The 25965-nt window shown below is 48.2% G+C and overlaps 1 protein-coding gene and 2 long non-coding RNA genes across 6 annotated transcripts in view; 2 read left to right on the forward strand and 1 right to left on the reverse strand.

The window, feature by feature from the left end:
* KLHL3 (kelch like family member 3) overlaps nucleotides 1–23087 on the forward strand; it is a 47475-nt gene extending 24388 nt beyond the window's left edge. For all 4 annotated transcript variants that reach the window (XM_021410760.1, XM_021410761.1, XM_021410759.1 and 1 more), the window contains 11 exons: nucleotides 716–878; nucleotides 3833–3942; nucleotides 7673–7789; nucleotides 8763–8912; nucleotides 11696–11813; nucleotides 12442–12639; nucleotides 13425–13526; nucleotides 15660–15788; nucleotides 17886–18026; nucleotides 18236–18379; nucleotides 18637–23087. In XM_021410760.1, coding sequence (XP_021266435.1) covers nucleotides 716–878; nucleotides 3833–3942; nucleotides 7673–7789; nucleotides 8763–8912; nucleotides 11696–11813; nucleotides 12442–12639; nucleotides 13425–13526; nucleotides 15660–15788; nucleotides 17886–18026; nucleotides 18236–18379; nucleotides 18637–18665 — 1401 coding nt within the window. In that variant the 3' untranslated portion in view covers nucleotides 18666–23087. The remainder of the gene's footprint in view (nucleotides 1–715; nucleotides 879–3832; nucleotides 3943–7672; nucleotides 7790–8762; nucleotides 8913–11695; nucleotides 11814–12441; nucleotides 12640–13424; nucleotides 13527–15659; nucleotides 15789–17885; nucleotides 18027–18235; nucleotides 18380–18636) is intronic.
* LOC110405462 lies at nucleotides 23426–24912 on the reverse strand. The gene is made up of 2 exons (XR_002442885.1): nucleotides 23998–24912; nucleotides 23426–23777 (listed from the first exon to the last, which is right to left on the reverse strand). It is a non-coding gene; the product is annotated as an uncharacterized LOC110405462 (long non-coding RNA).
* The window catches only part of LOC110405320, a 53450-nt gene continuing 52525 nt past the window's right edge, over nucleotides 25041–25965 (forward strand). The window contains exon 1 of the long non-coding RNA XR_002442804.1: nucleotides 25041–25183. This is a non-coding gene — a long non-coding RNA (uncharacterized LOC110405320). The remainder of the gene's footprint in view (nucleotides 25184–25965) is intronic.

Here is a 25965-nt window from a genome sequence, read left to right on the forward strand (position 1 = left end):
AGGCGAGTGGGGAAGGGAGGGCTTCTTCCCTTCTCTGGCATTGAGATCCAGGGAGGTGAACGTTGCTGACCTACTTTTTTGTTTAACAGCTACTTGATGCAGGGGATATTCATGGTGGTTTTTTTTTTTTTTTGGGGGGGGGGGAGAAGGGGGAGGTTGGAAATAATTTTCCGGAAATCTGTGCTCAGATGGTGAGCACAGATGCCTGGTTTGAAGACCATGTGCAGAGCAGCCAGAGCTGCGGAAGAGCTGGGATGAGAAATGTCCACAGTTGCTGTAAGACGTAGGAGAGGAAGTAGCTGATGTCACGGGCTGGAAGATCCCGACCCATGTTGTTTTCTGCTTCCTATCCTTGCTCGCTGACCTCCAAGATGGTCTTTCCAGCGGATGTTGCATTCTTGATCCAGTTTTGCCTTCTTTTTCTGCCCTTGATTTTATAGGTACAAAGCAGTATCTCATCGACAGATGAGCAGTGCTGAAGTGCCCACGGCATTTTGTGGGGCTGAGATAGGGGCTGGGCTGAGAGCTTTCCAGTCACCAAAACCTGCTCGAGCTTGCTCCAATCCCCCCTTTCTAATGTGGGGGCAGTTTGGGCACCCTGCAGCATCCACAGTGATGCCTCTCTGCCTGGAGAAGGGGCTACATCTAACTTTTGTGATTTGGATATCAAATTTTCTCTGCTGCTAACTCCAGTTTTCCTTTCTTGTTGTTCCAGGTATTGCTGCCAGCTGCTAGTTTATTGCAGTTGATGGATGTTAGAAAAAACTGCTGTGACTTTCTTCAGTCCCAGCTGCATCCCACAAACTGCCTTGGAATTCGAGCTTTTGCAGATGTGCACGCATGCACTGAGCTGCTGCAGCAGGCCAATGCCTACGCAGGTGAGGAAAAGGTCGTCCCTTTGTCGAGTTAAACCTGCTTGCAGGCACAGCAACTCGTAGCTTGAGCAAGATGAGCATATTCGTCTCATCATGCTTCTAGTATCAGACTAGGAAAGGAAATTGTTTGTTGCGTTATAGGCTTTTGACTTCGTGTGATGCTGCAAATCATGAAACGTAGTTTGGTGGCAGGGAAACCAGGAGGTAAAATAAAAACGAACAACAACAAAAAACCAAGCCAAATCAAGGCCCAAACTCTGCATCCCAGCCCACAGAGTAGTTCCTTAGTATGTTCCTGGCAAGCTCTCTAGCTTCCTGCTGAACAGCACAGAGTTGATGTCCCGTTACCCTCTCGAAGGGTATGCCCTCTGTTGTGTGCAGCAAGCTGTGGTTGGGGATTTGTGCATCCTGCGAAACATTGTCAGTGGGCAAAACTAAATCTTGTGAGTGGGGATGGGAACACTCATCTGAAACAAGCTGTGGTGCAACTTGAGCCTCTGGTCTGCAGAGCAATGGCAGCCTACACCATGGGTAGATGAACTCTTGTTTCTTTAATTCCTTGTCAGTGGGTGTTTGGTTGCAGTAAGTAGGTGCAGGCAGTGGCTTTCAGTGTTCCTCCTCTATGTTGGAAATGTGAGTTTGTTTCAAGCAGGCATGTGCTCTTAGCTCCCCTGCACTTTCCAGTCTCCTGTGGGAGAGTTGCCCTTGAATTCTGCTTGGGATTTCTCTGCTCAGTTTGTTTTTCTGCTTTTCTGTCTATTTGTGTAGGCAAAAATACACCTGCTCTCTCCCAGAGCACCTGCTCTGTCCTGCAATGTTTTCCTTGGTATGTTTTTTGTCCTTAATTGGGCCATAAGTAGGCTCAGTGGAATAAAAATGTGCCCATCGAGTCCTCCCCTATTCTCCTGCAAGTAAAAGTGAAATCTTTTCAACTGCTCTGGCTGTATTATCCCCTAGAGGAAAAGGTACCCTGGAAGGAATGGTTAATTGTGTAAAGGCTTGCTTGTAGTATCTCATTATCCTTGCTTCCAGGCCCTGTTTAATCTTTAATTCAACAAGCAGTGCATTCACTGTATATTTATTTGGTTGTTTGGCAATTAGAAAGTCTGCTTTGTTGTTTTATTGGCCTTCATAAGTCCCAGTTTGTACAGTAGCCCATGTAATGTTAATGGAACTCCATTAATAAAAATGCCATTAAAATTCTTTTTGCTATGTTGTTTATACAACAGCCTTAAACCAAGACAGAAGTTTCCAGGCTCAAGAGTCCATGCATATGTGAACTCAGTTGCTTGGGCAGTGCCTGGTTCTGGCCAAAGGATAACTTGAGTAGGCAGAGGAGCTGCCTTGATGGAAGCAGGCACGAGTTACTTTATTAAAATCAGTAAATATTTTTACTTGCTTCCAACAAATAACAGAGGTCCAATATCTTTCTGTTTCCAGATGCCAATCCAGAATGAATAGGAGATTGTGTCCAGAAGTCAGAGTGCGTTCAGATCACTGTGTCGGGAGCATTTCCTGTTTTTCAAGCATTTAAGACCAGAAGAGTTCAGTAGATTTTGTATGTGATTTCCAGCACAACACAGAATATTAAGCTTTGTCCAGATACCGATGTTTTTAGTCAGAACCTTTGGCTTAGCTGTTGAGTTTGAGTGCCTGTTGGGTTAAGTGGAGTCTGCGGCTGGGGAAGCCAAGTGTCCTCTGCAGCACCAGCATTGGGAAGGTGTTGTTTGGGTGAGTTCTGCAAGGAGATCCCCTCTGGAAGTTGTGCCAGCTCGTGTCCCTGTAGAGCTGCTTTTTGGCAGGCAAAGCGCTTTGCGGAGGTGAAAACAAGAGGCAGATCCTGCTGCAGAGAGAGCTCTTTGGATATGAATGTGAACTGCTCCAAGCTAAAGATTTGTGTTTCAGTCAAAGGGAAATGGGATGTAGCAAATGGCAGGATTAAATTGGTGTAAATTGTAAGAAACTGTAGGAAAACTAAAATTGCCTGCAACTGGCTGATGGCCATTTTGACCTGGAAGTTCTTTCCTAGAAAATGCCTTTTGGTTAGATGTAAAGCATGACAGATTTGATGATTCCTTTTGGATCTGTTGCAAGCTGAATTCTTCCAGTTTAGCATTACGGGCAGAGATGTGAATTCCTGTATTTTAAGTGGCTCCCAAAGTTACAGCATGAAGGGATTTGGAGGCATAAAGGGAGAAGAAATTTGTATGGTTGCAGCCTAAGTAGAAGGAGACAAAGCTGCCAGGAAAGTGGGTGCTGAGGGTTTGAAGGAGGAAGGTCAAGTTTATGCACATCTGGAAAAAATTAGAAGGTAGAAGTGGAGAAGGAGATCTGATCCCATTTGTGTGTAGGGGACGAGGTTCCCCTTTTGCCCATCTCTCTGTGTGCCCCTTTGTGCACACAGATGGAGCTGGATGCTCTGGGACCCCTTGCTGTTTGCTGCTGACCTGTGTCCACCAAACTGACTGTAGCTGGCTGATGCATGTTAAGTGGGCTTTGCTTTGAATACCTACACATGTCAGGGACCCTTGCTGGAGTCTCTCATCCAAGTGTTGGGCAGGTTTGATTCTGCCTAGGTTGTTGAAATGGGTAAGAATTGAATCCCGAGGTAGCCAAGTTGTGTGCTGTTTTAAGGAAGGCATTGACACTTATCTCAGTTGCCACCAGTACTCACATTTGCCCCTGGAAGGAACTTTGTGGCTTTGCAGAACATTAAGTTCCACTTTGTGATTTATTTTCTTTTATGAAAGAGTCTCATGGGGCTTGTGTTACTTTAAACAGCATCACATTTCTCAGCCTCCTCTGCGACTGTTTTCTTCGTGCCGCCGTTCAGTTGCAGTGTGTTGTTTGTCTTGGTTGCTCAGAGCTGTAATAATAGCGGTTCTCTGGACGCTGCAGTCCTTCCACTGACTGAAATCATTATAATTTTCTGTTCCCCTTTTTCATTTGTTGAACAGAGCAGCACTTTCCTGAAGTGATGCTAGGAGAAGAATTTCTTAGCCTTAGTCTGGACCAGGTTTGCAGTTTAATATCAAGTGACAAGCTCACAGTCTCCTCTGAAGAAAAGGTACAGTAAATTGTATAGCAACATTTAAGAGTGTTGGAATGCTTCTAGATCTTACATTGGAAACTGTTCTCGTGTTATGCTCTTTAGGGGGCCGTTTTCCAACAGAGCTCATGGAAGGAAAATTAAAAATAGTGCAAATCTTTAAACCACATTAAAATGACCTTCACTTGGTTGTTCTTTATAGAAAGTAATGATTCTCTGATCCATATCTCTTCCAAAAGCCCTGGGGGACAGAACTGAATTCCAGCCTCCCATCTGCTGTTGGTGTAAAGCTCATATTACCTGTTGTAAAACCTCAAAAATAGGTGAATTGCACTAGGCCAGGGAGGAGTGTTGCCTTCTGTTGCACTTTGGACAGAACAAGTAGAAGCAGCCCACAACCAAAAAGGATGGAACGTTTTCCTGGCATCGTCAGTTGTTTTAATGGAAGAGGGAAATAAGTCACTTGTGGTTGATATTTTGTGGCCCAAATGTTGAACACACCTCATGCAGTCTGCAGTGCTGGATAGGAGCTGGAGCAGTGGGTTATGGCACCTGGTGAGTCCTGTGTGCAGCCCCTTATCATGGCCTGCAGCGGGGTTCTGGGCTGTGTGTCCCAGGGACAGAGACATGGACACCTGTAGGGGCTACAGGAGAGCTTGGGAATTACCTGGCTTGGACCTTCAGGCCCTCTGGTGAATGCCTATGTTATGGTGGGGTTGGACCCCAGCGTGCTGGGTGCTGCCATTCTGTCCTCCAGAGTTGCGCACCCACCCACCCCAGCCCGTCAGTGCTGCAGATGTGCATGTACTTGGGCCCACATGGGCCACAAAACTTGCCAGAAAACCTGCAGCACAGGAGGTGTAGATGCACACAGACCTCATTCAGATCCCAGCCAGCACACCAGGAGCACGGGGGCGTTTCGGCAGCGTGCTGCTGCTGCTCACGCAGGGCTGGAAGGGGAAAGCAAACCACGTGAACTCCTGGCAGAATTGCTTTGCGTGAGCCAAGCTGTCTGCAAAGAGAAGTGCAGGTTTAGTAACCAATTTTTCCAGTGCTCTGCAGCATTGTTAAAAAGCTTTTACTGGCCTTGAGCCCAGAGAAATCAAAGTACCCACTCCCTCGTCTCCGCTTTATACAGTCATAACCAGTATTTCTTTAGCTGGTTCTAAATGTTGAATGTGCAAATTGGTGGAAGGAAATAGAAGCATAAGCTGCACGTTCAAAACTGCATACTAATAACAGGAGATAAGCACAGAACAGGATTTGAACATAAATGTGAAATATGTGCTGGAGTCCAGAGAAGTGCTGAAAATTGAGGGCAGATGGGCAGGCTGCTTCTTTGGGTTAGCTTCAGTATGACAGATGAGCACGCAGACAAGCAGTTTTCCTGACCTTTCTCTTTCTGTACCTGTACATGCATATACACCCATGTGTAGATAGGTAATTATTTTTCAGCAGCAAAATATAGTAAGTAAGCAAGTACCTCAAACGTTTGAGGGCTAAGTTGTCCCAACCAGACTTCATGAGAGGCTCCTGTACTCATCGTGTCCCACACCTCAGCTGGAGCATCCCCACCTCTTGGTGTCACAGCTGAGCCCTGGCAGGGCCAGAAGGCAGCAAGGGGCAGGGCGAGCATTGCTGTTACAGTGCCTCAGACCTGGCTGGGTGTTCTCTCCTTCCTCTGCCACCCCTCAGCTGATACTAACTGGCTTAGTAGAATGCACTCCTTAACTGTTGGCATACTTGCATCCTTTGGCTATCATGACTACAAAAAATTGTGTGCTGCCACGGAAATATTTGAGTTGTAATGTGACCCCTCCAAAGCATTTTCCCACTTATTTCAAGGCCATCGTCCTTTCTTCCCCTCTCCCCCTTGCTGGGGCCAACCCCTGCAGTTGCACAGCCTCTTTGGGCCTCGGACAAAAGTTTATTTTTGTCCCTGCCTGTGCCTTTTGCTGTGGCTGAGTACTTTGAATTCTGTACCTGACCTAATTAGGTCTTTAATTAGAGCAGCATACGCAAGCAAGGAAAAAACAATATGAACAAAAATCACGTTTATTCACATTTACTAATGATGTGTGAAACTGAGGGGCTTGCGATCCTCAGGAAATGACTTCTGACAATTCAGAATAGTGGTGAAAGAAATTTTAAGAGGATTTGGGATTTTTTGTTTTGGGGTCTTTACACAGAGCCCAGTAACCAACACATGCTGCTAGCGTGCAACAGGAGCTGATGCACGGTTTGGTCCTTGGTCCTGGCAGCATCTAACACTTGGATTTTGGGCTGAAGAGGCTGAGAAACATCTGGGTGTGCTCTTTGCTCTGATAGTGTGCAGAAGGGAGATGTTCCAGGCTTTGCCCTTCTGTCCATTGAGTGGGAAGTCTGCTTTGGGGGCTGCCCAGAATTTGGTGCTGTCATGTTCCTCTGGACCTGGATTAATTGCTCCAGTGCCCTGTTGGGCTGGTGCAGAATAGGTTAATGCCAGCACGTTTGTGGGCTAAACATTGCTTTCTGCTCCTTCCGTGCTCATTTGCAATTAAAAATCTCGTAACAACCTAGTTTCCATTTTAAATGCCTTGTAGCCAAAGTGAAATAGTTTGTTTATTTGCATTTGAAAACACTTGAAGCTTCTGCAGTATTTTCCTCTGCTGTTCGCTGGGGTTTGATTACAGGGCTCCCTGTTGCTTGCTGAAATCCTCATTGCAGCTTCCTGAATTCCAAGCAGTTCAGCAAGAGCATTTGTCGGCGTAGGAAATGAGGCTGCTGCTTTACTGCTCACTTTGTTTTTTTGAGTGTATAGTTCAGCAAAGAGGAGGAAACCCCTCCGCTCTGCCTCTCCTCTGTGTGAGCAAGCGTCTGTCAGTGCCTCCTGCAGATGCACTTGCTGCAACAACCGGGGAGCGAGGTGGTGCCCTCGGTTCCTGTTGTCAAGTTACTGACCTTGGGCCCAAACCAAATGGTTCTTTGGGGAGGGATGGAAGAAAATCTCTTTGCAAATTGCCCTGGCCACGGGGTGACCCTGGTGGGCGGGCGCTAGGTGAGGGCAGCTGTGCAAGGGGATGCTCCCAGAACCTCATCAGTAAGCAGAGTGGGATCGCAGCCATAATTTTTCTGTAGGTGCAAGCGGAGTGTCAGACTGTCATTTGGACATTGGGATGCTCCACTGCAAAGATCAATATCCTGCTGTGTTACAGCTGAGGCTGCACTCCTTGCTGTCCTGCCTGCCCGGCATGCCCTTGTTTCCCTGTGCCTGCCTTATCTGGGCAGATCTGTCCTGTGGGTTTATCACTCTGGGGGATGTGTTGTGCTGGTTAAGCAGGGAGGTGAGCACAGGGACTCGCTGTTTGAGCTGGCTCCTTCAGGAGGGGTATTTGTTATCGGCGGTAATCGGTGTGGCTGATTTCATGAATAATGCCCAGTGCAAATGTCAAAAGGCCAATTAAGTTTCCTGGCTGCCTTCCAGGAGCCCTGTGCAAGAAGAGGTGTATGATTGTGCTGGACACATGCTCAGCTCAGGGTACAGCACAGCGGGATGGGAGGTGCTCACGAACACGCGTGCTGAGCTCACCTCTCTGCTACCGAGGTGATGGTGCTACCTGCACGTTGTCCCCGCTTCTTCATCTGTTTGTCTGGTGGAGATCTTGCATCTCCTTCAACACTGCGAAATCGCGGTGCTTCCGATGTGGGCGAGGTGACTGCGGGCCTGTTGGTTCTCTTTTCTACATTCAATGTGTTTTGATCTGCGTAGGTCTTCGAAGCGGTCATTTCTTGGATAAATTACGAGAAGGAGTCTCGCTTAGAGCACATGGCTAAGCTGATGGAGCATGTTCGCCTCCCCCTTTTGCCCAGAGATTACCTTGTACAGGTTAGTCTGCAAATACGTAATTAATATTGCACTTAAGCTTCTTAATCAGTGGCTTGGCTGTTTGCTTCTGAGATGGCTAGTTTGGCGTGAAGCGGAGTCTGTCAACACAGGAATAAAAGGGAAGAGTGGGCGGGCTCTGAAATCTGTGTGTGCTTGTGTGCACACATGCAGAAACCCTGTAAAATGTGACCTGTGCTCTGCCCAGCAGTGCTAGGAGCTGCATTCCTACCAGTCTCAGTGGAAGCGTTTAGAAGGAGATATCTTGGGATTTTTTGCCCTGAGAACACTCAGGTGCTGCTCGTACAAGGCTGCACAGTTTTCTCCCTAGTGCATGTCTGATAATTTTGGCTTAAGAAGAGTCCTGTGCAGGAGCACTCGGTGGGGATGGGTTGATGTGACGGCAGGCGAGATGTGCTCTTAGTCTGACTTAGAGATTGTTCTTGACAGCTTAATTCCTGGGATCTGGGCCTCAATAATGAGCTGAGAATCCCCAAAGAAGGAGGTGGTATGTGGGCTTTTAGACTGCTCTGCTTTCATCTTATGTCTAAAAAGTCAATGCAACAGAAATAAAATTGATATACAGAAGATGAATGCATAATGTCTTTTTTTCTTCCTTTTCAACTGTATCCTCTGATGCAGGAACAGATATGGCCTTTTCTTAAAAATTATGACTCAAAAAGAGGAATTACTCATTTTATATGCAGGCTCCTGCTGAATTCTCCTCTGAGATATTAGGTGTCTGACAGAGGGTGATAAAATAGAGGGAGAGCTGCTGCTCTTTAATGATTCTGGAAGAAAGGGAGCTTGGATGTGAATGCATTTGTTTCTTTGGAAAGAGCTGGAATTCTCTGTCTGTCTGCCACATGTTTTGTGTTGGTACTTTGGAGAAGTTCTAGTTTCCGTGTGCTCCTTGTGCCCTGTGCCACCAAGTGCTTCACTTTAAGTGACCTTTCATGTGTGTGCATGCTCTCAGACAGTTGAAGAAGAAGCTTTAATCAAGAATAACAACACATGCAAAGACTTCCTTATCGAGGCCATGAAGTATCATTTGCTTCCTCTGGATCAAAGGCAATTGATCAAGAATCCCAGAACAAAGCCAAGGACTCCTGTCAGCCTGCCGAAGGTAAGCCAAGTTCCCTTCCGAACACAGGAGGGAAGATGTCTCTTCGTGTCACCTCACACAATGTTACTGGTGGCATTTTCTGCCTTTGAAAGGAGCTTGTGTGCTTTTACAGTACTTTCATACTCGGAGTTGTTTGCATTTCAATCGCTCTGAGCCCTTTAGAGGAAGTCCCCCCGCAGGATGCCAGCTGTATTTCCTCTGTGTTGTGGCTGATCCTCAGTGCTTCTGTTGGGTGAGCAGCACAGGGGAGGGAGCTGCTTGGGGAATGTGCCGTGTCATCATGTAACTGGTGCTGCTTGGAGACCAGGGGTTAGTGCAGGCGAAATGTTATCACCCGATTCTGAGCTGAACTGCGGACACAAGCAGAAATCAGCTGGGGTCAGGTGTTAGTGCAATCACTGAAGACATCAGGAGTTTACATCAGGTCTGCGAAAGAAGAGCAGAAGTCATTGCTGCGGAAGGAGAGCGTCTGTCACCTGCGTGGAAATGGCTGTGGGCTGCAAACTGCTCCCAGTACTTTGAATCGCTTTGCTGCCTCTTCTGGCACTGCGTATGCCCACTGTGGCTATATCAGGAAGTTCGATAAACTGAGACAAACTCACGAAGGAAGCAGTGTCTCTGCTCCAGGGACAAAGCCCTGCTCTCAAAACATTTTCTCAGCCATGAGTGGTCTGGGGAGCGCTTTGGCCCCGGAGCTGTGGCCTGAGTGTCGCTGACCGTGGGCTGACAGCAGCTGCAGGCAGCTGCCGGGAGCTCTGCTGGATGTGGCACGGCGCTGGAGCCTTGCTGAGGAAGATTGTCTCTGCTGCCTGTCATTTTTCTGTCTCTGCAATCAGAAGGCAGGAAAGCAGGAAACAGCGGCACCCAGACGCGTGAGCAGGAAGTCTGAAGCAAATTCCAATAGACTCGGAGCAGCTCCTGAATACGTTATCAGTGTTACTCCCTGCGTTTATCCTGGAGGCATGTGATGCTTTGGCCTCCGCTTTGTTAGTGAGGAGAAAATGACAACAGGAGCTGTTTGACCCGTGCTCCAGAGATAAATGCAGCTGGTCACCGTGCCTCTCAACAGAGCGCCTCTGAAGTTATTAGCAAGCTTTTCAGAGGTTGTAAGATGCCAAAAGCACAGTGTATTATTTTTCTAAGTACAAATCATAGGGAGTCAGGTTTGTGGGACGGGATATGAGATCTGTGCTATTCACATGTTCAGATTCTGGAAGGTCTGTCAAGAAATTGCAGTTCTGCAGAGCGCGTCAGTGTGTTGTCTGTTCCTCCTGCAGGCACAGAAGGGGTGTGGGTAGAAGACAGCTTTGGGGGATCATGAAGGGCTGTGTGACCCTTGCTCAAGCGTTAAAGGAGTTAATGAGCAATGAGGCAGTGACTTCAGAGATTCTCAGCATCTACTATAGCACGAGCCATGAGTACAAGCCCAGATTTTCTGAGGGGCTGTTAACTCTTTTTTTGTTGCTGTTTTTTTTTTTAACTGTAAAGAAATGGGTGAAGGTGATGATCTCCCAGCAATCCAGTTACTGGGAAACTTTCATCTCATCTGCTGGTCCTGCTGTGAAATCTCTTAAGTCTATAATCACGTGAAGCTCTGCAGCTTTCCATGAGAGGCTGCTGCACGCTTAGTGGTCAGACTGCTAATTTAGGGTGAATTTACCTCCTAAGGTCACGTTTCTATCTTTCTACATTGAACAGTTCACTGTTTCCATACTCTGAAAATACTTAAGAGCACTGCCTAGCCCTGGACTTCTACAGCAACTGTGACAGGAGTTGAGCTCATTACCTGAGTGACATCAAGTGATGCCTCAACCCCTCGGCTGCCCACAGGCGCCTTGCAGAGAATAATGCCAGTATCATCTTCTCTTTAACTACATTTGAAGCCCCCTTATCTCCCTGCTCTGTGGCCTTGTAAAAATCAGATTGTCTTGGGTAGCGTTTGCTCCTGTGATAAGGGGAACAAATCCTCCCTCTTGATAGCGGTGGAGGGACAGAAGGAAACGTGTTCAGACCGAAGTGCAAAGGTGGAGCTGTGTGTAAATGCCAGTGGTTTGCTTGCTGCCTGTGCACGTGGCTATGGGCTGCCCTCCAGAGCTGAGAGCTGGCTGCAGGCAGGGCAGCATGGGAAGGACTGCACTGCACGTGGTCGCAGCAGAGCATTTCTCATGCTCCTGAGATTTGCTGTTGATTAGCTTTGCATAGATCTTCCCTATCTGTGCAGAGTTTAAGGTTTAATTACTAGATTTGCATCAACACGTGTAGCAGCCGGAGGCTTTAATGAAGCTGACAACCCACTTCCTTCAGCAGCCCAGCAGCGCTGGGTCTTAAGTCCTGCTTTCCCCGAGTGACATCTTCCCTGCAGGTGGCGATACAGCTGGCAGGTTTAATTTGTTAAGTGGCATTGATTATTTTTAGCACCATCGTGGAGATAATGACGGAACAGTGGGCTGGCTGTGGAAATTGTGCTGGGATCTTCTTTGCTTCAAAATTCTTCAGCAACAAGCCTTGCACACACCCTGCTACAAACTAATTCTGTGTTTCGTGGGGAAATAGGGCAGGTTGCCTGCTGGGGAGACAGCAAGGAAGAGTTAATGGGGGTTGTCACATTTGGAGATAAAGTTTTTCTTTGGAAGAATTGACTTAAGTAACTGTCTGCAGAGGCTTTTGGTGGGCTTGCAGCGTTTGGCTGGCAGCTGCTGTATATGTGCTGCTGGATTCTATTCAGAGAGCAGCTGCCCAGGCTGATGTCTGAGGTGGCCTAGCTCTCGTTTTTCCCTTTCCAGGTGATGATTGTGGTGGGCGGGCAAGCGCCCAAAGCCATCCGCAGTGTGGAGTGCTATGACTTTGAGGAGGAGCGGTGGGACCAGGTTGCTGAGCTTCCCTCCCGGAGGTGTAGAGCAGGTAATGGGAAAGCTTGCTGTAGCTTTCTTAGTGTCCAGCTCTTCGGGGCCAGACGGATGTGTCCTTCAGCCTTCCTCTGTGCTTCCAGCCTCAACCACCTTTCTTTTTGCCATTCCTTCTCCTCTTTCCATACACTTATACCCTTTGTGTTCAGGTGGGTGCCCTGCACTCTGTGGGAGTTGCTCTCTGCCTGTCTGCCCCTCATGGTTACTGTCCCTGCAAGCATCCAGTTTTCTGTGGTTTCCTAGTGAAAATCAGAGGAGCTGAGTCAAGCCCTCTCTGTCTGTTAAGGGTCGATGGAGAGCGGGTCTGTAAGCTGGGAGCATTCTCTTGAAGATATGAGATGGATGTGATTGTGGATCACCATTTGGTGTCCTCTGTGACTCCAAAAAATCTTTCAGTCAGATATGAATCTATCTGTGCCTTATGTTGCTCTGCATTTACGTGCATTTCACCATCCTTATGACACGTATATGCTTGGCTCCAACACTCTTAACCTGCAGAAAACGCTAAAGACCTGCCCACATTCTGCTCTTCCCTTCTGTCTCACGTACCCTGGCAGAGATCTGATACTACTCGGTTCCTCAGCTGTTTGTAAAACCTCCATAAAATGTCTCTTCTTTATCAGGCGTGGTGTTTATGGCTGGCAATGTTTATGCTGTCGGAGGCTTTAACGGATCTTTAAGGGTACGCACCGTTGACGTGTACGATGGCGTGAAGGACCAGTGGACATCCATAGCCAGCATGCAGGAAAGAAGAAGCACTTTGGGTGCAGCTGTGCTCAATGATCTCCTGTATGCCGTGGGCGGTTTTGATGGCAGCACCGGTAGGTGGCTGAACAAAAGCCTGACCCAAAGCACTGTTTTCAGAGACCCCGGCAAAGATTGCAGAGCTTTAGTGAGGTTCCAGAGCAGTTCCCCTATAATTTTGTAGAGAATGAGCCAGAGGCTGGGTGGGTGCATTGTGTGTAGTACCAGCCCCATGCACGTTCTGCCCCTTCAGTAATTGTGAGTGTCTCACCCGGTTTATTTTCTTTAGTGATACGGTTCTTTCAGTCTTGTTCTCTATATGAACATGCTTGTTCTGACTATAAAGGGATTTTTCCCGGTTGTAGTTGAAATTAACATGAATGAAATGTGAACAAAGCGTTTTATGGGGTATGCTTGTCTGGGAGTTTTGCTGATATAACTGCACCTTAAGCCTCACACCTCTGCTTCTGCTGTAGGGCACTGCCACTTGGTTTAGCCCTGAACTGGCTATTTCAGCTGGTGATGAGTACAGTGCAGAAGGCTCTGGGGTAATTTTTAAACCTTTGTATAGACACTTTATAATGCTTGAAAGAATGTGAACCTCTGGGCCTGGAATCTGGACTCTGCTCCACCTTGGTGCCCCGGAGTAGGGGCCATGTGGTAACTTTTCCAGCTGCTGGAGAAGTGGCATTGATGTGGTGGCCCCAGCTTGAAAGGAAAGAAACTAGAAAATTGGGTGTCAGGAGCGTGGGGGGAATTAGGGGCTTGGGAGGAGGTGGAAGGCAGATGGAAGTGCAACACCAATCTTTTTCTCTTCTCTTTTTTTTTAATTAGAAAACCTGTGTATCCCCTTTTTAACTAGGTCTGGCATCAGTTGAGGCCTATAGCTATAAAACCAATGAGTGGTTTTTTGTGGCTCCCATGAACACAAGAAGAAGCAGTGTTGGAGTTGGAGTTGTGGAGGGTAAGAAAACCATCAGCCATATCCATCAAGCAAACGTTTCAGTGTCAAACAGAAGCCTGAGTGATTAAGTGCAATAGGAAGTAACTGCAGGACCTGTTCTCTACACTGTCTTCGATTGGTAAAGATTTATTTTATCAGACCTAATTGCTGCAGCTTTTTTTCGTTCTCCTTTATATCAAAGTGAAAAATTGTGTGCTGCTTTCCAAGAGCCTCAGACCTGGATCAGACCAACCCATGCCTTCTGGGAATGCTGTTGGGTGTGTGCAGGTTTCTCTGAGTCCTTATTCTTCCTATGCTGCTTCTGATGACAACAAACTGTTACGCAGTGCACTGTTGCCATCAGCAGACAGCGTGTGGATGGAGCACCTATCACAAAAAATCTGCTCAGCGAGGGAACAGGAGCATAGTTCATCCCACAGCCCCAGGCTGGTGGTTTGGCAGGAATTCTAAGACCAGGCTTTCAGGCACACGCAGCATAATTTGTTCTGGTTCGTAAGTGAAGAGCGACTGATGACTGTGAATGCTGAGATTGTGGCAGCTCAGGAGTGGGGCAGGTGAGGTGAGCAGAGCAGGTGGTGCAAGGGATCGTGCAGTACCTGTTGGCACAGATGTACCAGCAGCCAGCTTGAGTGAGCTGGAACTGGACAGCTTGGTTTGCATCCAGGAGAAAGAGCAACTTAGATAGGAGCCTTCAGCAAAATCAATTCTGAAGCAAGGGAAAGTTTTTGTTTGACCTTCTCTTTAGCACGGCGTAACAGTTTCCAGTTAGCACCCTGTGGAGCAGCCAATGGCACAAAGCTTGTTGTGAACTCTGCTTTGAAGTAGCATGGTTTAAATGGGGAACGTGTGAAGTGTGTCTGCCAGGAGAGGAGGATGAGATGAAGTCAGAATGACTTGTGGGGGTTGTGCTAAATCTGCATATTTGTTTAAAGAAGCATCTCATTCAAAACTGGCCCATTCACTTGCCTGTGGAGTGCTGGGCTGTTGATAGTCGTTTGCTTTGCTGAAGTGGGTTGGTCATTTGAATTCCAAATACTTAATACATACCTGAGAGATGTGTTTCTGTGAACTATTTTCTTCTGGATGCATATGAAATCCTTTTGCTTTGCTTTGTTTAAAGCATGAGAAAGTGTTGCATGTGTTGGAGCTCACGATAGAAAATGAGTGTGTGATGGAGAAGGAAAGCTGAACATAATAGTTTAGGGAACAAACTGCAGCATGCAGTTAACCCCCAGTGCTCATCTGAATGTGATGGAGTTTGACCCAATGCCTGTGGGTAACAAAAACATTTAAGAATTGATGCCAACCAGGGAACTTCATCTTGTCCTGCTTTGTCTGGCACTCTTTCCTTGGTTGAGTGAGTAACAAGAAGTGGCTTGAAACAACAGTCCGAACGAGCTTGAGGAGGCTGTGAGTGAAGCTCTGACCACAGAGACAGGTCCACACCCTTATCCTTGAAGCCTTGAAATATCCAAGTATCAAACATAAGACTGTAGATGTGAGACTCCCAACAGCAGCTGTCATGACAAAGAAGAGCACAGGACAGACATGCTGTGCTATGAAGGTTCCCCAGGATTTCTGTGTTGTGGTCACTTGGAGCAAGTGAACAGAGTGGCCTCAGCTGTACCGGCAGCTTTGGTTTGTCCTGATTTGGCCTAGGATCTTCAAAACTGGGTCTACATTTCCATGAAGGCAGTAAATAAAGAGGCTATCGCCGATGTATTGCTCATGTGACATTGTAATTAATGTATAGTATTTACCTTTGTCAGCTTACCTTACTGCATGGCGCCTGAATGGAATGCTTGATCAGAAGAACATGCTTTGGTTTTAGCTCTTCTCCTCGGCCAACAAGTCATTTGGAAAACCTTCAGGGCTTTGGGCTTCTAATGAAGCTGCTGTATTGAGATGTTTCCCTGTCTCGACTGACAGCTTTAAAAGCAAACAGGCCCACTGTCTGTGAGCCTGCTTCAGATCCTTTCAGTAAGGTTTGCCCCAGACATGCCAGCAGGCTCAGGCAGCTCTGCCAAGGGCCTTCCCAGCCAGGATCTGACCTCACTGGGGCTGCCAGGCATGGTGGGAACATCATACATCAGTTGTAGCCATGATGCTGATGCCAACATGTGTCTCTTGCAGGTAAGCTCTATGCTGTGGGGGGTTATGATGGAGCATCTCGCCAGTGCCTTAGTACTGTAGAGCAGTACAACCCGGCCACCAACGAATGGACCTACGTAGCTGACATGAGCACTCGACGCAGTGGTGCAGGTACTGGCTCTGGCTGTGTTCTTAAAAGAGGATAATCACTGGGCTCTCCTCCCTTCGTGGAAGGGAAGGAAAAGAATGTTTTGGCAAATGGGCTGGCAAGTGCAGTCTGTTCCCACCCCCCCCTCCCCCCCTTCCCATGAGGGGAAAAGCCATAATGGCTTGGAAGCTCTCAGCAGCTATCCTGACTTCATTAAAGTCTTCCAAATTGAAATTAATTTCTGGATTAATGAAATAACGTTCAGTGTTTCTAAGTAGCTTCTCTAACAGATGCATCTCACTTGTAAGCTGGGAGTTGCCTTTCTAAACTGCCAGCTGCAGGCTCAGCTGGGCGCTGGGAAGTCAAGCCGCACTGCCTTCTCTCTCCTGTTGTTAGGGGGCTGTCAGATACGTTTTCATTTTGCATCCTCCCCAAGTCTCCCAGTGCTGCACATCATCTGCGCTGGGTTACATATGGACCAAGTCAGGGCAACAGAATTCATCTCAGATGGCTGCTGCTAAGCCAGGTTTTAGTGTACCTTTGCCTCGAGCTGGTGATCTGGAAGATTAGAGGAAAGGATGTGTTGATGGCTTCTAGTCTTGATGGCTTCTAACTTACATATGATATTAGGCCAGGTAGGCACTTGCATTCTCTGTGGCTGTTCATCTCTGAAAAGGATGGCAGCTCTTATCCATTGTGTTTAAAATAATCTTTAGATGAAAGGGAATGTGTGAATATTGGTCCTGTTGCGTAGAGTGTGCAGTTCTCATTCTGCAGCAGCCTGGGCAGTGGTCACCCATAGCTGTGCAAGCCTGGAGGCTGCCCTGCGGGTGGGAATTTCCTTCTGAGCTGGGTGGTTGCACACAGTCTTTCTTTCCTCACTCTAATGCACTTTCTCTAACTCTTGCTCAGGCCACATGCAGTTGGTTTTAATTGAGTTGAGGAGGTTTTTAATACTTGCTTGATAATAAAACCTCTCCCAACCTTGTCGGAAAATGTTGACAGTATGTCAAAATAGAGCAAAGATGTGTCAAGCAACCTTGCAGCTTGCTGTTCCCAAACTGAGCCGAGCCCATCGAGTCCTCGTTGTGACCCAAATGCTTGGCATATGTCCCACCAGCAAGCACCAGCTGAGACACGGAGAGCAGTGCTGCAGCATGAGCTCCTGTACAGTTTGGGAAACGAGAACCTGAGCTCCCAGCATTGCTGTGCCCATGCTGACATCTAGCGGAGCTGAGGGCGAGCATCCTCAAATCCCTGCCGTGACCCTGAAGCAGGCAGCAAGGCTGTGTTGGCAGCGTGCTGCTGCGGGAATGGCAGCCCCCTGGGCAGGGACAGCTCTTCACGTGCCCCCCAACTCACCATGTATGGATGCATTTCAAGTGGAGAAGCTTTAGTGTTCCCAACCTTTTAACTCTCCTACTTGCTTAAATGAGCTTACTGACTTTTTTTATTTTGAAGTATAAAGCTGTTGGAACAGCTGAATGCAGTCGAATGGCAGGGTGTTGGAAAGCAAGTTGGATGGGCTCAGACATGGCAGGCTTTCCTTGCCAGTTGAGTGAGTTCCCATTTCTCCATGAACTGGGATGCACCTTGAACAGGTCTGGGGTCGGAGCTCTGTGCCTTTCCCTAAGTCATCGGCACAAGACCATCTTTAGGTCCTGCGGGCTGTCCTGCTGGCTAATGCCATGCTTAAAGTGATGCAATTCAGATCAGTATTTCTGTTTTATCCCAGTTTAGGGTAGGGGTGGTAAGGGGAGTGGGGGAAACAAATCCACAGGCAGCCTCAAGAATTGGAACGAGCCATAGGTTGCTGAAAAGAGGAAGTGTGTCCAAGGGATGAAGCCACATGGCACAAAGGCAGCAGGAAAAACAAAAACAGAGCTCCTGGAAATGAAAATCAGGCTGAATGCAAAGAAACCCGTGGTAGAAAATATCAGGCAGACAGGGACAAAGAGGGGGTGAGCTGCAGCGGTTTATAGATCAAGGTGGAGAGCTGATTAAAAGCCCATGTTCTGGAAATGCCTTGGAGAGAGGCCCATGCAGAACCCAATAGCAGAGGCAGGGATGTGCAGCCCTTTCCTGTGTCTGTTTGGCCATGGCTGGGCTCTGTTTGGCAGGTGTCGGTGTTCTCAGCGGGCTGCTGTACGCGACCGGTGGGCACGATGGGCCCCTGGTCAGGAAGAGTGTGGAAGTCTACGACCCAGGAACAAACACCTGGAAGCAAGTAGCAGACATGAATATGTGTCGAAGAAATGCAGGTAACTGCAATAAGTCTGTCTTTGGTTCTTGGTTGCATTTGTCTGTGGTTTTTAATGTGGTTATTGCTCTAGTAATATAAGTATACAGTGTTAGAAACAAGTAATAGAAAGGAAGATGGGGTGTCTTCTAGGGAATGAATCAAAATGTGGCAGGCAGCGTGTTGTGGGAGAGAAGTTAGCCCATGTTTTACTCTGTGCTCTGCTTTGAGGTGTGTGTGCGGTGAATGGTCTCCTCTATGTGGTGGGAGGAGACGATGGTTCCTGTAACTTGGCCTCTGTGGAATACTACAACCCCATCACGGACAAGTGGACATTGCTGCCAACCAGTATGAGCACAGGAAGGAGTTATGCAGGTAAAGGAAGAAATACTTCATGGGAGAGCTGGGAACAGCTTGGGTCATTTGTAAATTTAAGGGCTGTGCCTCCTGATGCTTTAATCTTAAATCTGTGTGTGCTTTATTTGGACTTCAGCAGAGGAGCCCTTCACAGAAGCAGCAAGCAGCTCTCTGCTAGCTTGCTGCTGGTGTTAGTTGTTGCAGCACGATCTTAGCTACAAGGCAACCAGGAGTTGTTCCTTTGATAACCATGTGTCCATCCATTCTTAAAACAGGTGTTGCTGTGATTCACAAACCATTGTGACACACAGTCAAGCCAATGCGAGGAGCAGAAGTGACGTGGATCCAGCTAGGTGGCGTTGGGAAGATGACTGACCTCAGCCTTGACCCATCTCATTGCTGTTACGTCTTCGCCTGACAAGTGATCTGTTACAAACCTCATCTGCTCTGCGGTGGATTGCGCAGCAAAGTGAAAGTCCTTCTGGGGACATGTTCCATGCTAGACACGAGGTGTTGCTTGTTATCTGTGGTGCAATCAACTGTTTTTCTCAATGGCTAGTGTCCTGAGATAAACACGGTGCTTGAACTGCGGGCACTGAGTCTCCTGTATGAAACAAAAGCGCTACGTTTGGGCATGTGAGTAAAGATGAACGCTTCTGGATTTCTTCACTACTGATGCTCCGTACCCATTGCTGGTTGAACTACTTTCTCACTGTTCCCTGAGGGCAGACCTTACTACTGACAGTGGAAACTTCTGAGTACCAACTGAGAAAAGCAGTCAGCAGGGACAGACTGGAACAGGGTGCTCTGGCTTGAGTGTGACGCTGTCCCAGTCATACGTTTGTACGTGCCACTGGACTGCTGTGTGTATCCCTGCAATGCTTGTCGTATGGTGGAAATAAATACCATGTGATTTTTCTACTTGCCACGAATGCTGTTTCCTGTACATGCTGGGCTCTGCCTTCCCTGGGGCTGATGTCTCAGCAGCTCCACCACACAAAACTTCTCAGCCCTCCCAAAAAAGTGCTGCTCTGACAGGGTTCGTTGCTCCTGTGAAACAAATACTGCTTGAATAGAAACTATTCCTTACCCATGCATCTCCCTGGTGTTGCCAGCTGTGCTGAAAGCCCCGGTTCTAACTCTGTCCAGCATTTCAATGCCATAGTAGAGCATTTAGATGTCAAAGATCTTATGGTGCCATTAATGTAGAAAGTACCAACAGCAAGAACCCTGTCAGTCAGGCAGTGGTTAACGAGCAAGGTAATGTGCAGTGTCTTAATGCTTCCAGAGTGTGGAGATCTCTCTAATCACTGTCATTGTAACTGTTATTTTAATCTTCCCTGTACTGAAGGTGTTCTACTGGTAGTGCAAAGCATTTATATGATTATTCAAAAACAAAATCGGAGGCAAATCTAGATACAGCTGTGATGCAGTCGTCTTGCTTACATCACACATCCTCAGAGCTTTCTGTTTAAGAGGATTGCTTGACTTTCACAGACCTTTGTTTGCCTCCTGGTGAGCTCTGACATACAGTGTACAGGAATGCAGACTCCCAAAGTACTCTCCTGCTGTATTCTTTTTTTTTTTTTCTTCTTTTTTCTTTTTTTTTCTTTCCCATCTCACTTAACTTTGATTGATGTGGCCTTCTGTGAGGGCTTGTCTCGCTCCTTTTCCATGTAGATCAGCTGAGGCTTTCTGCTGGGGCAGCTGGCCTGCAGGACCATATCTGCCCGTGTTACTGCTGAGCTCCAGCACTTAATGCTGTTCTTTTCCTGGTGTATTTCTCCATAGATCTGTCAAAAACACTCCAGGCAAACTTCTGCAGTAGGATAGAAAAATACCCAGGAATCGATTTCAGAGGGATCTAAGGCTAAATCACCTCGTGCAGCTTTACTAGGTGCGGATGTTAGTTCTGTAAATAAGAACATTTTAGTGTTGGAGTTGACGTGGTCCTTGTAACGTGGGTGCCTGCTCTCTCTGGGGGAAAGAGTGCCTACCCCTGCTGCTTCACTTCCCATGGAGGAGGGCTAACAATAATAAGTCCTTTCTGTAATAGCCTTTAAGTTTCATTGTAAGTTAAGTTTCAATTTGCCATGAAACATGCTAAAATAGCATCATTTGCTGCTTTTTGTGATGGCTGGTCTTATTGTAAAAGCTATTGAGGCTGGTGGGAATGTATCCCAGGCTGAAGCTGGCTTTGTATCAGAGTCCTGAGATGCATCTTTACAGTGACATAAGCAAGGGGATGCCTTGGCTTGGAGTGACTTTACCCCTAAAGCTGATTGCCAGGTGTTTCCCTTGCATGCAGCCTGTGGGAATATGGCATAAAATGGGATGGGCAAAGCTTTTTGGTCTGATATCATCTCTTGTTGGATGGAGATCAGTCAGCAAGATGGACACGTATTGAGCGTGCCTGTCTCTCATTAGGTCTCAAATCAAGATAGGAAACATAAGGCTAAAAAGCTTTGTCATAGCCAACGATAGCTGCCAAACTGTCATCACTGGAGCAAAGGCAAACGTTAGCAAGAGATTGAGAGTTTGTGGGTTAGAGATTTAAAAAAAAAAAGTGCTAAAGAGATGCAAGTCTGAAGTTTGCTGGGTTTCTCAGATGTTGTGAATGGTGAATGTGCTTGAAAGCCGGGTCATTTTTTCCCCGATTTACATTGCTTTGTAAACCCTCCTCGTTTAGAAGGAAAACTGCTTTGGGTGATTCTCTGCTATTGTAAAATGGCATTTGTTGACACTGGTGCCAAGGCCTGCAGCTTGCTGGACAGGGCTAGGACTCGGTGCTGGCCGCCCATCGCCGGTGCTCCTGGCTGCAGCCGCGGCTCCTCCACCCCAGACAATTCTCCTTTTCCTTCTCAAATGTTGCAGTGTTATGCAAGTCAAGTGACCTCGTTTTCCAGCTATGCAATATGAACAACTGTAACACACGGAGAACCAGCTGTATTCCCCCCTCCCCTTGAAATGCTTTTGGAATTTGTCTGTCTTTGGCGTGTCGTTCCGTGTTTGTATGATTCACTCCGAGCACCTGAGCCAGGCCCTTTCAGGACTGCCTTTTTCTAGGACTGAAAGCGTAGCACTAGCGCTAACAACTTTTACTGTAAATATTTATTTTTAATAAGAATTTTAAATAACTTTTGGATTGCTTTTTATGGCCGTCTGTGACACCCGTGTTGAATTCTGGATCTGATTCTTACGCTCCTGTGCACTTCGTGCTGGCTGTGACGTAGCTGTGAATGTGTATGGTTCCTGCACAAGAAATTTCACGTTGTAACCGAGATCTGGGATAGCTCTTACGTTGGTTCTAACGCAGTGGAAGGACAGCATTGGGCTCAACGTCCTGAAGCGAATTAAAATCCGTTACCTCAGTCACCAGTGCCCTCTGAGATCGCTAGCTATTTGGAAACAATCTCAGTGCTCTGATGTAACTTCCTTTCTGTTTGCTTTCCGCTCAGCTCGGTGGACAAGCTGCCTGCCTCGTGCCGTGTGAGCGCTGCTTGCGGATGGAGATGTGATGCGCACGCAAAGCCCACGAGCTGCCAAAAATGATGGAGATCTTGCAGGAGGCTTTGTCAAAGCTTTACAGACTGATCTCAGGCGGCTTCCCCGTGGTGGCCTGCTGGGAATGGGAAGGCTTTTCTCAGCTCTTTTGGGGGGTCTCCGTGTGCTGACCCCTATGGGATTGTGGCACTGGGTTTCCAGGTTTTCCTTGTGCAGACCCCGCAGTGTCCCCGGTGCAGGCTGGTGAAGAGGCTCACACCTTGCTGGCTCTGCGAGCAGCCCCGCACGTGTGCAGCAGGATGGATTTGCCTCAAGCAATCTGTTGTTTAAACAAGTTTGAATCAAGTCCATCTTTTCCATTTGTGCCTAATAGATAAATTGGGGGTGATTAAAACCAATTTTCGGCTCATTCAGTTTATCCAAATATTTTTTTTTTTTTTTTATATTTGTACAGATGCGTACAGCGCTGTAATTCTGTAATTACCATAAATTTACTCGGCGGCATTTGCATGACAGCCCCACGAAAGCTGAACGCTGTTCTCTCGTTTGCAGCGTTGGGAGACCACAGCCCTTGCAATCCAGCCATGTGTGATGCCCGATTCATCCCGCTAACCCGGTGCTTCCGCAGATAGCTGCAGCTTGATTTTATCCTTTGGGATTCGTCGCTAATAAAAGGCGGCATCGGAGCGGCTCCCCTTGGCTTCGCGTTGTGCCCACGCATCCCATGCACACCCCTACAGCCTGATGCTCAGACCGCAGGCTTTGGGAGTCTGGTAGATATTGTGGAGATGAGTGATTTTTTTTTTTTTTTTTTTCCTTCTGCCTTTGTCTTTCCGGTTTTATAAATTATTTTCCTCTACAGTGACGACGAAGAAACGTTGAAGAATTGTAAGTTGTGTATTTTATGTGTTAAACAACAAGCAAACCACCAACAACCAAATGACTTTAAGAAGGAGAGATGACTGTGAAGCGATTCGCCTGGGTGTGAAGTTCTTTGCTTGTGTACAGCAGCCGTTGTTGGTTCCATAGCTGACAGTGTCCCAGTTCAAGCTCATTAGTTAATGAAAGATTTTGTGTGTGTGTGTGTGTGTGTGAATGTGAAGGATGATGTTGCAAAGCAGTTCTCCTGACGGCTGCCAGGGGATGGTCTTCACTGGTGTATTTATGACAAGATCACGTTGTTCCCTGTACTTTAATTTGAATTAAAACTGGACTAATGCAATTCCTCTGGATCTGCTTCGATTTCATCAGCTTCAGGCGGTAAGGAACGTGCTCCTTGCTCCACTTTGTGGCTTTTTCCCTCTTTAGTTCTGTGCAAAGGCCTGGTTCTATTTTGTGCCCTCTGACGTGGGCACACCCCAGCTCCAGCTGGAGGCAGACACACAGAAACGCTGCCCTCAGCTGCTGGGGGTTCCCAGAGCATCCCCATGTGCTCAGCAATTAACAGCATCGCTTTGTATAACGTTCTGCCGCACGATAACAAGCACAGAGCCACTTCTCTACTTAGTGACACGAAATATTCTAAGAAATGTGCCAACGTGATTAATGCTAATGTTCTTGTTCAGCAAATTGAGTGAGATTTAATTGGCACAGCTGCCGGAGCTCAATGCGTTTGATTTGGCCCCAGTTTAGGAACCGTATTATCACGAGCCTTCCACGGCTCTTTCTCCCATTGCAACCCTCGTGGCCTCTGCTCGACATTGCAAGTCTTAAGAAGCGAGGCTCTGTCTGCAGCCAGCAAGACTTCTGACGTGGCTCTTTAAGGAACGCGTAATGCCTGTCCCCAAAGTTCTGTTCTCTGAAGCACGCAAGATTTCGCTGTTATTTTTCAGTGCCCTCCTCTCACTTTGTGATGCCATCCCCTTTCTGCCGTGCGATGTCACCCGGTGGTGTTTGTCTCACTGGATGAACGCTGAAATGTAATTTAAATCATGGTTTAAATCATGTATGAGAAGTCAGAGCTGTGCTGGGACAGAGATGGACCCTAGGACTGTATTTGATACTGAAGAATTTCAAACTCAAGCCATTTCTGCCGGCTCGCCCTGTGCAGCTGCCAGAGCTGTGCAGGCAGCATCAGCAAAGTTAATCCTGTTCCTAAGGCACGGGGTATTGCACTGCAACCCAGCACGCACCCATTGCTCCCCGGGAACGAACATCTTCCACTCTGCTCCTCGCTGCCCTGCTTTCCTGACCCTGTCCACAGAAAGTTTTGTTTCACTTCATGTTCCCCCCCGCACCCAGCCCTCCCTTCCCAGAACGTTCTGCCTCTGCTTTATGATGCAGAACCACAGCTGTGGTGCTGCCTGCCAGCTGCGCTCCGCACCGCGGCCCAATTAGTGCTCAGCTCTTAACGAAGGGGGAAAGACTGCACGCAGCCCCTCCTTGACTTGGCAGGGAGGAGCAGGAGAGCAGCCTGGCTGAGTTACCCTGCTTGCTTTCTTCTTTTTAAGATCCATTTGACTGCTTTTCTCCAGGATGCTCTCTGATGCAAACTACAGCACTCACTGAGCTCCAGTGCTCCAAACGGCTCCAGTTCAGCGCTGGGGAATGTTTCCTACTGATCTAAGGAAGCTGAATGAACTGGTCATACCATCGACTGGTATGTTCTCAGCTGAGGTGTAAACCCACGGATTTCTAATGCCGTGCATAACCACGTGTGCTTTCACACATTGCTGTTGGATGCCCAGGCACGTGCCACGTGCTGGAGCTCTGAAGCTTTGACCCAGTGCCCGAAATCCTCCCAGCAGCCGCACAGACCTGAAATGCTAACAGACCTCAGCTCGCCAGGGGAAAAACGCTGCTGACATGATGCAGCTCCTTTGTAGATGAATGGAAAACAGCCCGGAACGCTTCATTTGTGGTAACCTAGCAAGGTGAATGTGATGAAATCATTCCGGGACTGTTACATGTTGTCTAAGTTGACTTGCCAGGTTGAGGTTTGTGGGTTTTCATGGCCAGGAGCTGCCAGGATTTGGGGACCTCTGTCACCAGCACAAAGCGAGGAGCTCCCAGCCCTTTCCGACTGCGTTTGCTTTGGTAGGGAGCTACCTTAAAAAAAAAAAAATTAAAAAAAAAAAAAAAAAAAAAAAAAGAGAACCAGGTGGGAAGGAATTCCCCCAAATGAGAACACCTGCGGGTGCCTTAATCGGGATCGATCGCTCCCAGCTGCGGGCTGTGCTCGGCGCCGCTCTCTGGCTGCCGTCCCCTCGCTGCTCTTTCCTCGTGTCGGGTCGCCTCGTGCTCCTCGAGGAGCAGCGGCTGCTGCGGAGCCCCGGAAAGAAGCGCTGAAGGAGACGGAGCCGAGCAGCGAGAGAAGGGGTACGCGGGGGGGGGGCTCGCACGAGGTGCAGCTCTCAGCGCTGTGGCCGTGGCCGTGCAGGCCGCGGCTGCTGAGCGAAGCAGCGCGGAGTTGCGGACGGGGTTGGTGATGGCTCGGCACGAGGTTTCGGTGCGGGCTGGCGTTTTCTTTCGCTCTTCGGTCCCCAGCGCTCTCCGCGCGACGCCGCTCCTTCGCTTCGTTGCCGGAGTGCTTGTTAGTGCTGCAGTGTTAATTAGCGCTACAGCAGTAAGGAGGCGAAGTGTCGGCGTAAGAAGTGCGGAGAATGGGGGAGAGGAGCCGAGAAGAAGGGGCTGCCCTCACGGGACGGAGGAACAACAGCCCGGTCCTTAACAGAAAAAGGGGAGAGACAGAGGTGTTAATTGTGGTCACACCCCTGTAGCGGGGTGAAGCTGGAGCTGACGCTCGTTTTTGTCTCGGGTCGTTTGTAAGGCGCGAGGAGAGTGCCCAGCACGGGAGCTCCGGGGCCGCCCGCCCCAGGCCCGGTACCGCGCTGTAAACCAAAGGAGGGCTGCGAGGATGGGGGGGGGGGAGCAGATGGGGCCCCTCGGGTTGTGCAACACTGAGCGAGAGTGAGGGTCTCCTCTGATGAGGGGTCTCTTGGAACGGGGATACGAAGCCCTCAATTTGTACGAGTCAATTTGCAGCAGCACCAGCTTCGCCCTGCCCGACGGAGCAGAAGCGGGGATCCCTTCTGCCACAGCTGCTCCTTTATCCCGCAGCAATCTGGCTTCGGCCACGTGTGTGGCTGGAGATGCTGGAT

This window comes from Numida meleagris, chromosome 12 (assembly GCF_002078875.1).
Source record: "Numida meleagris isolate 19003 breed g44 Domestic line chromosome 12, NumMel1.0, whole genome shotgun sequence".
Taxonomy (NCBI): Eukaryota; Metazoa; Chordata; class Aves; order Galliformes; family Numididae; genus Numida; species Numida meleagris.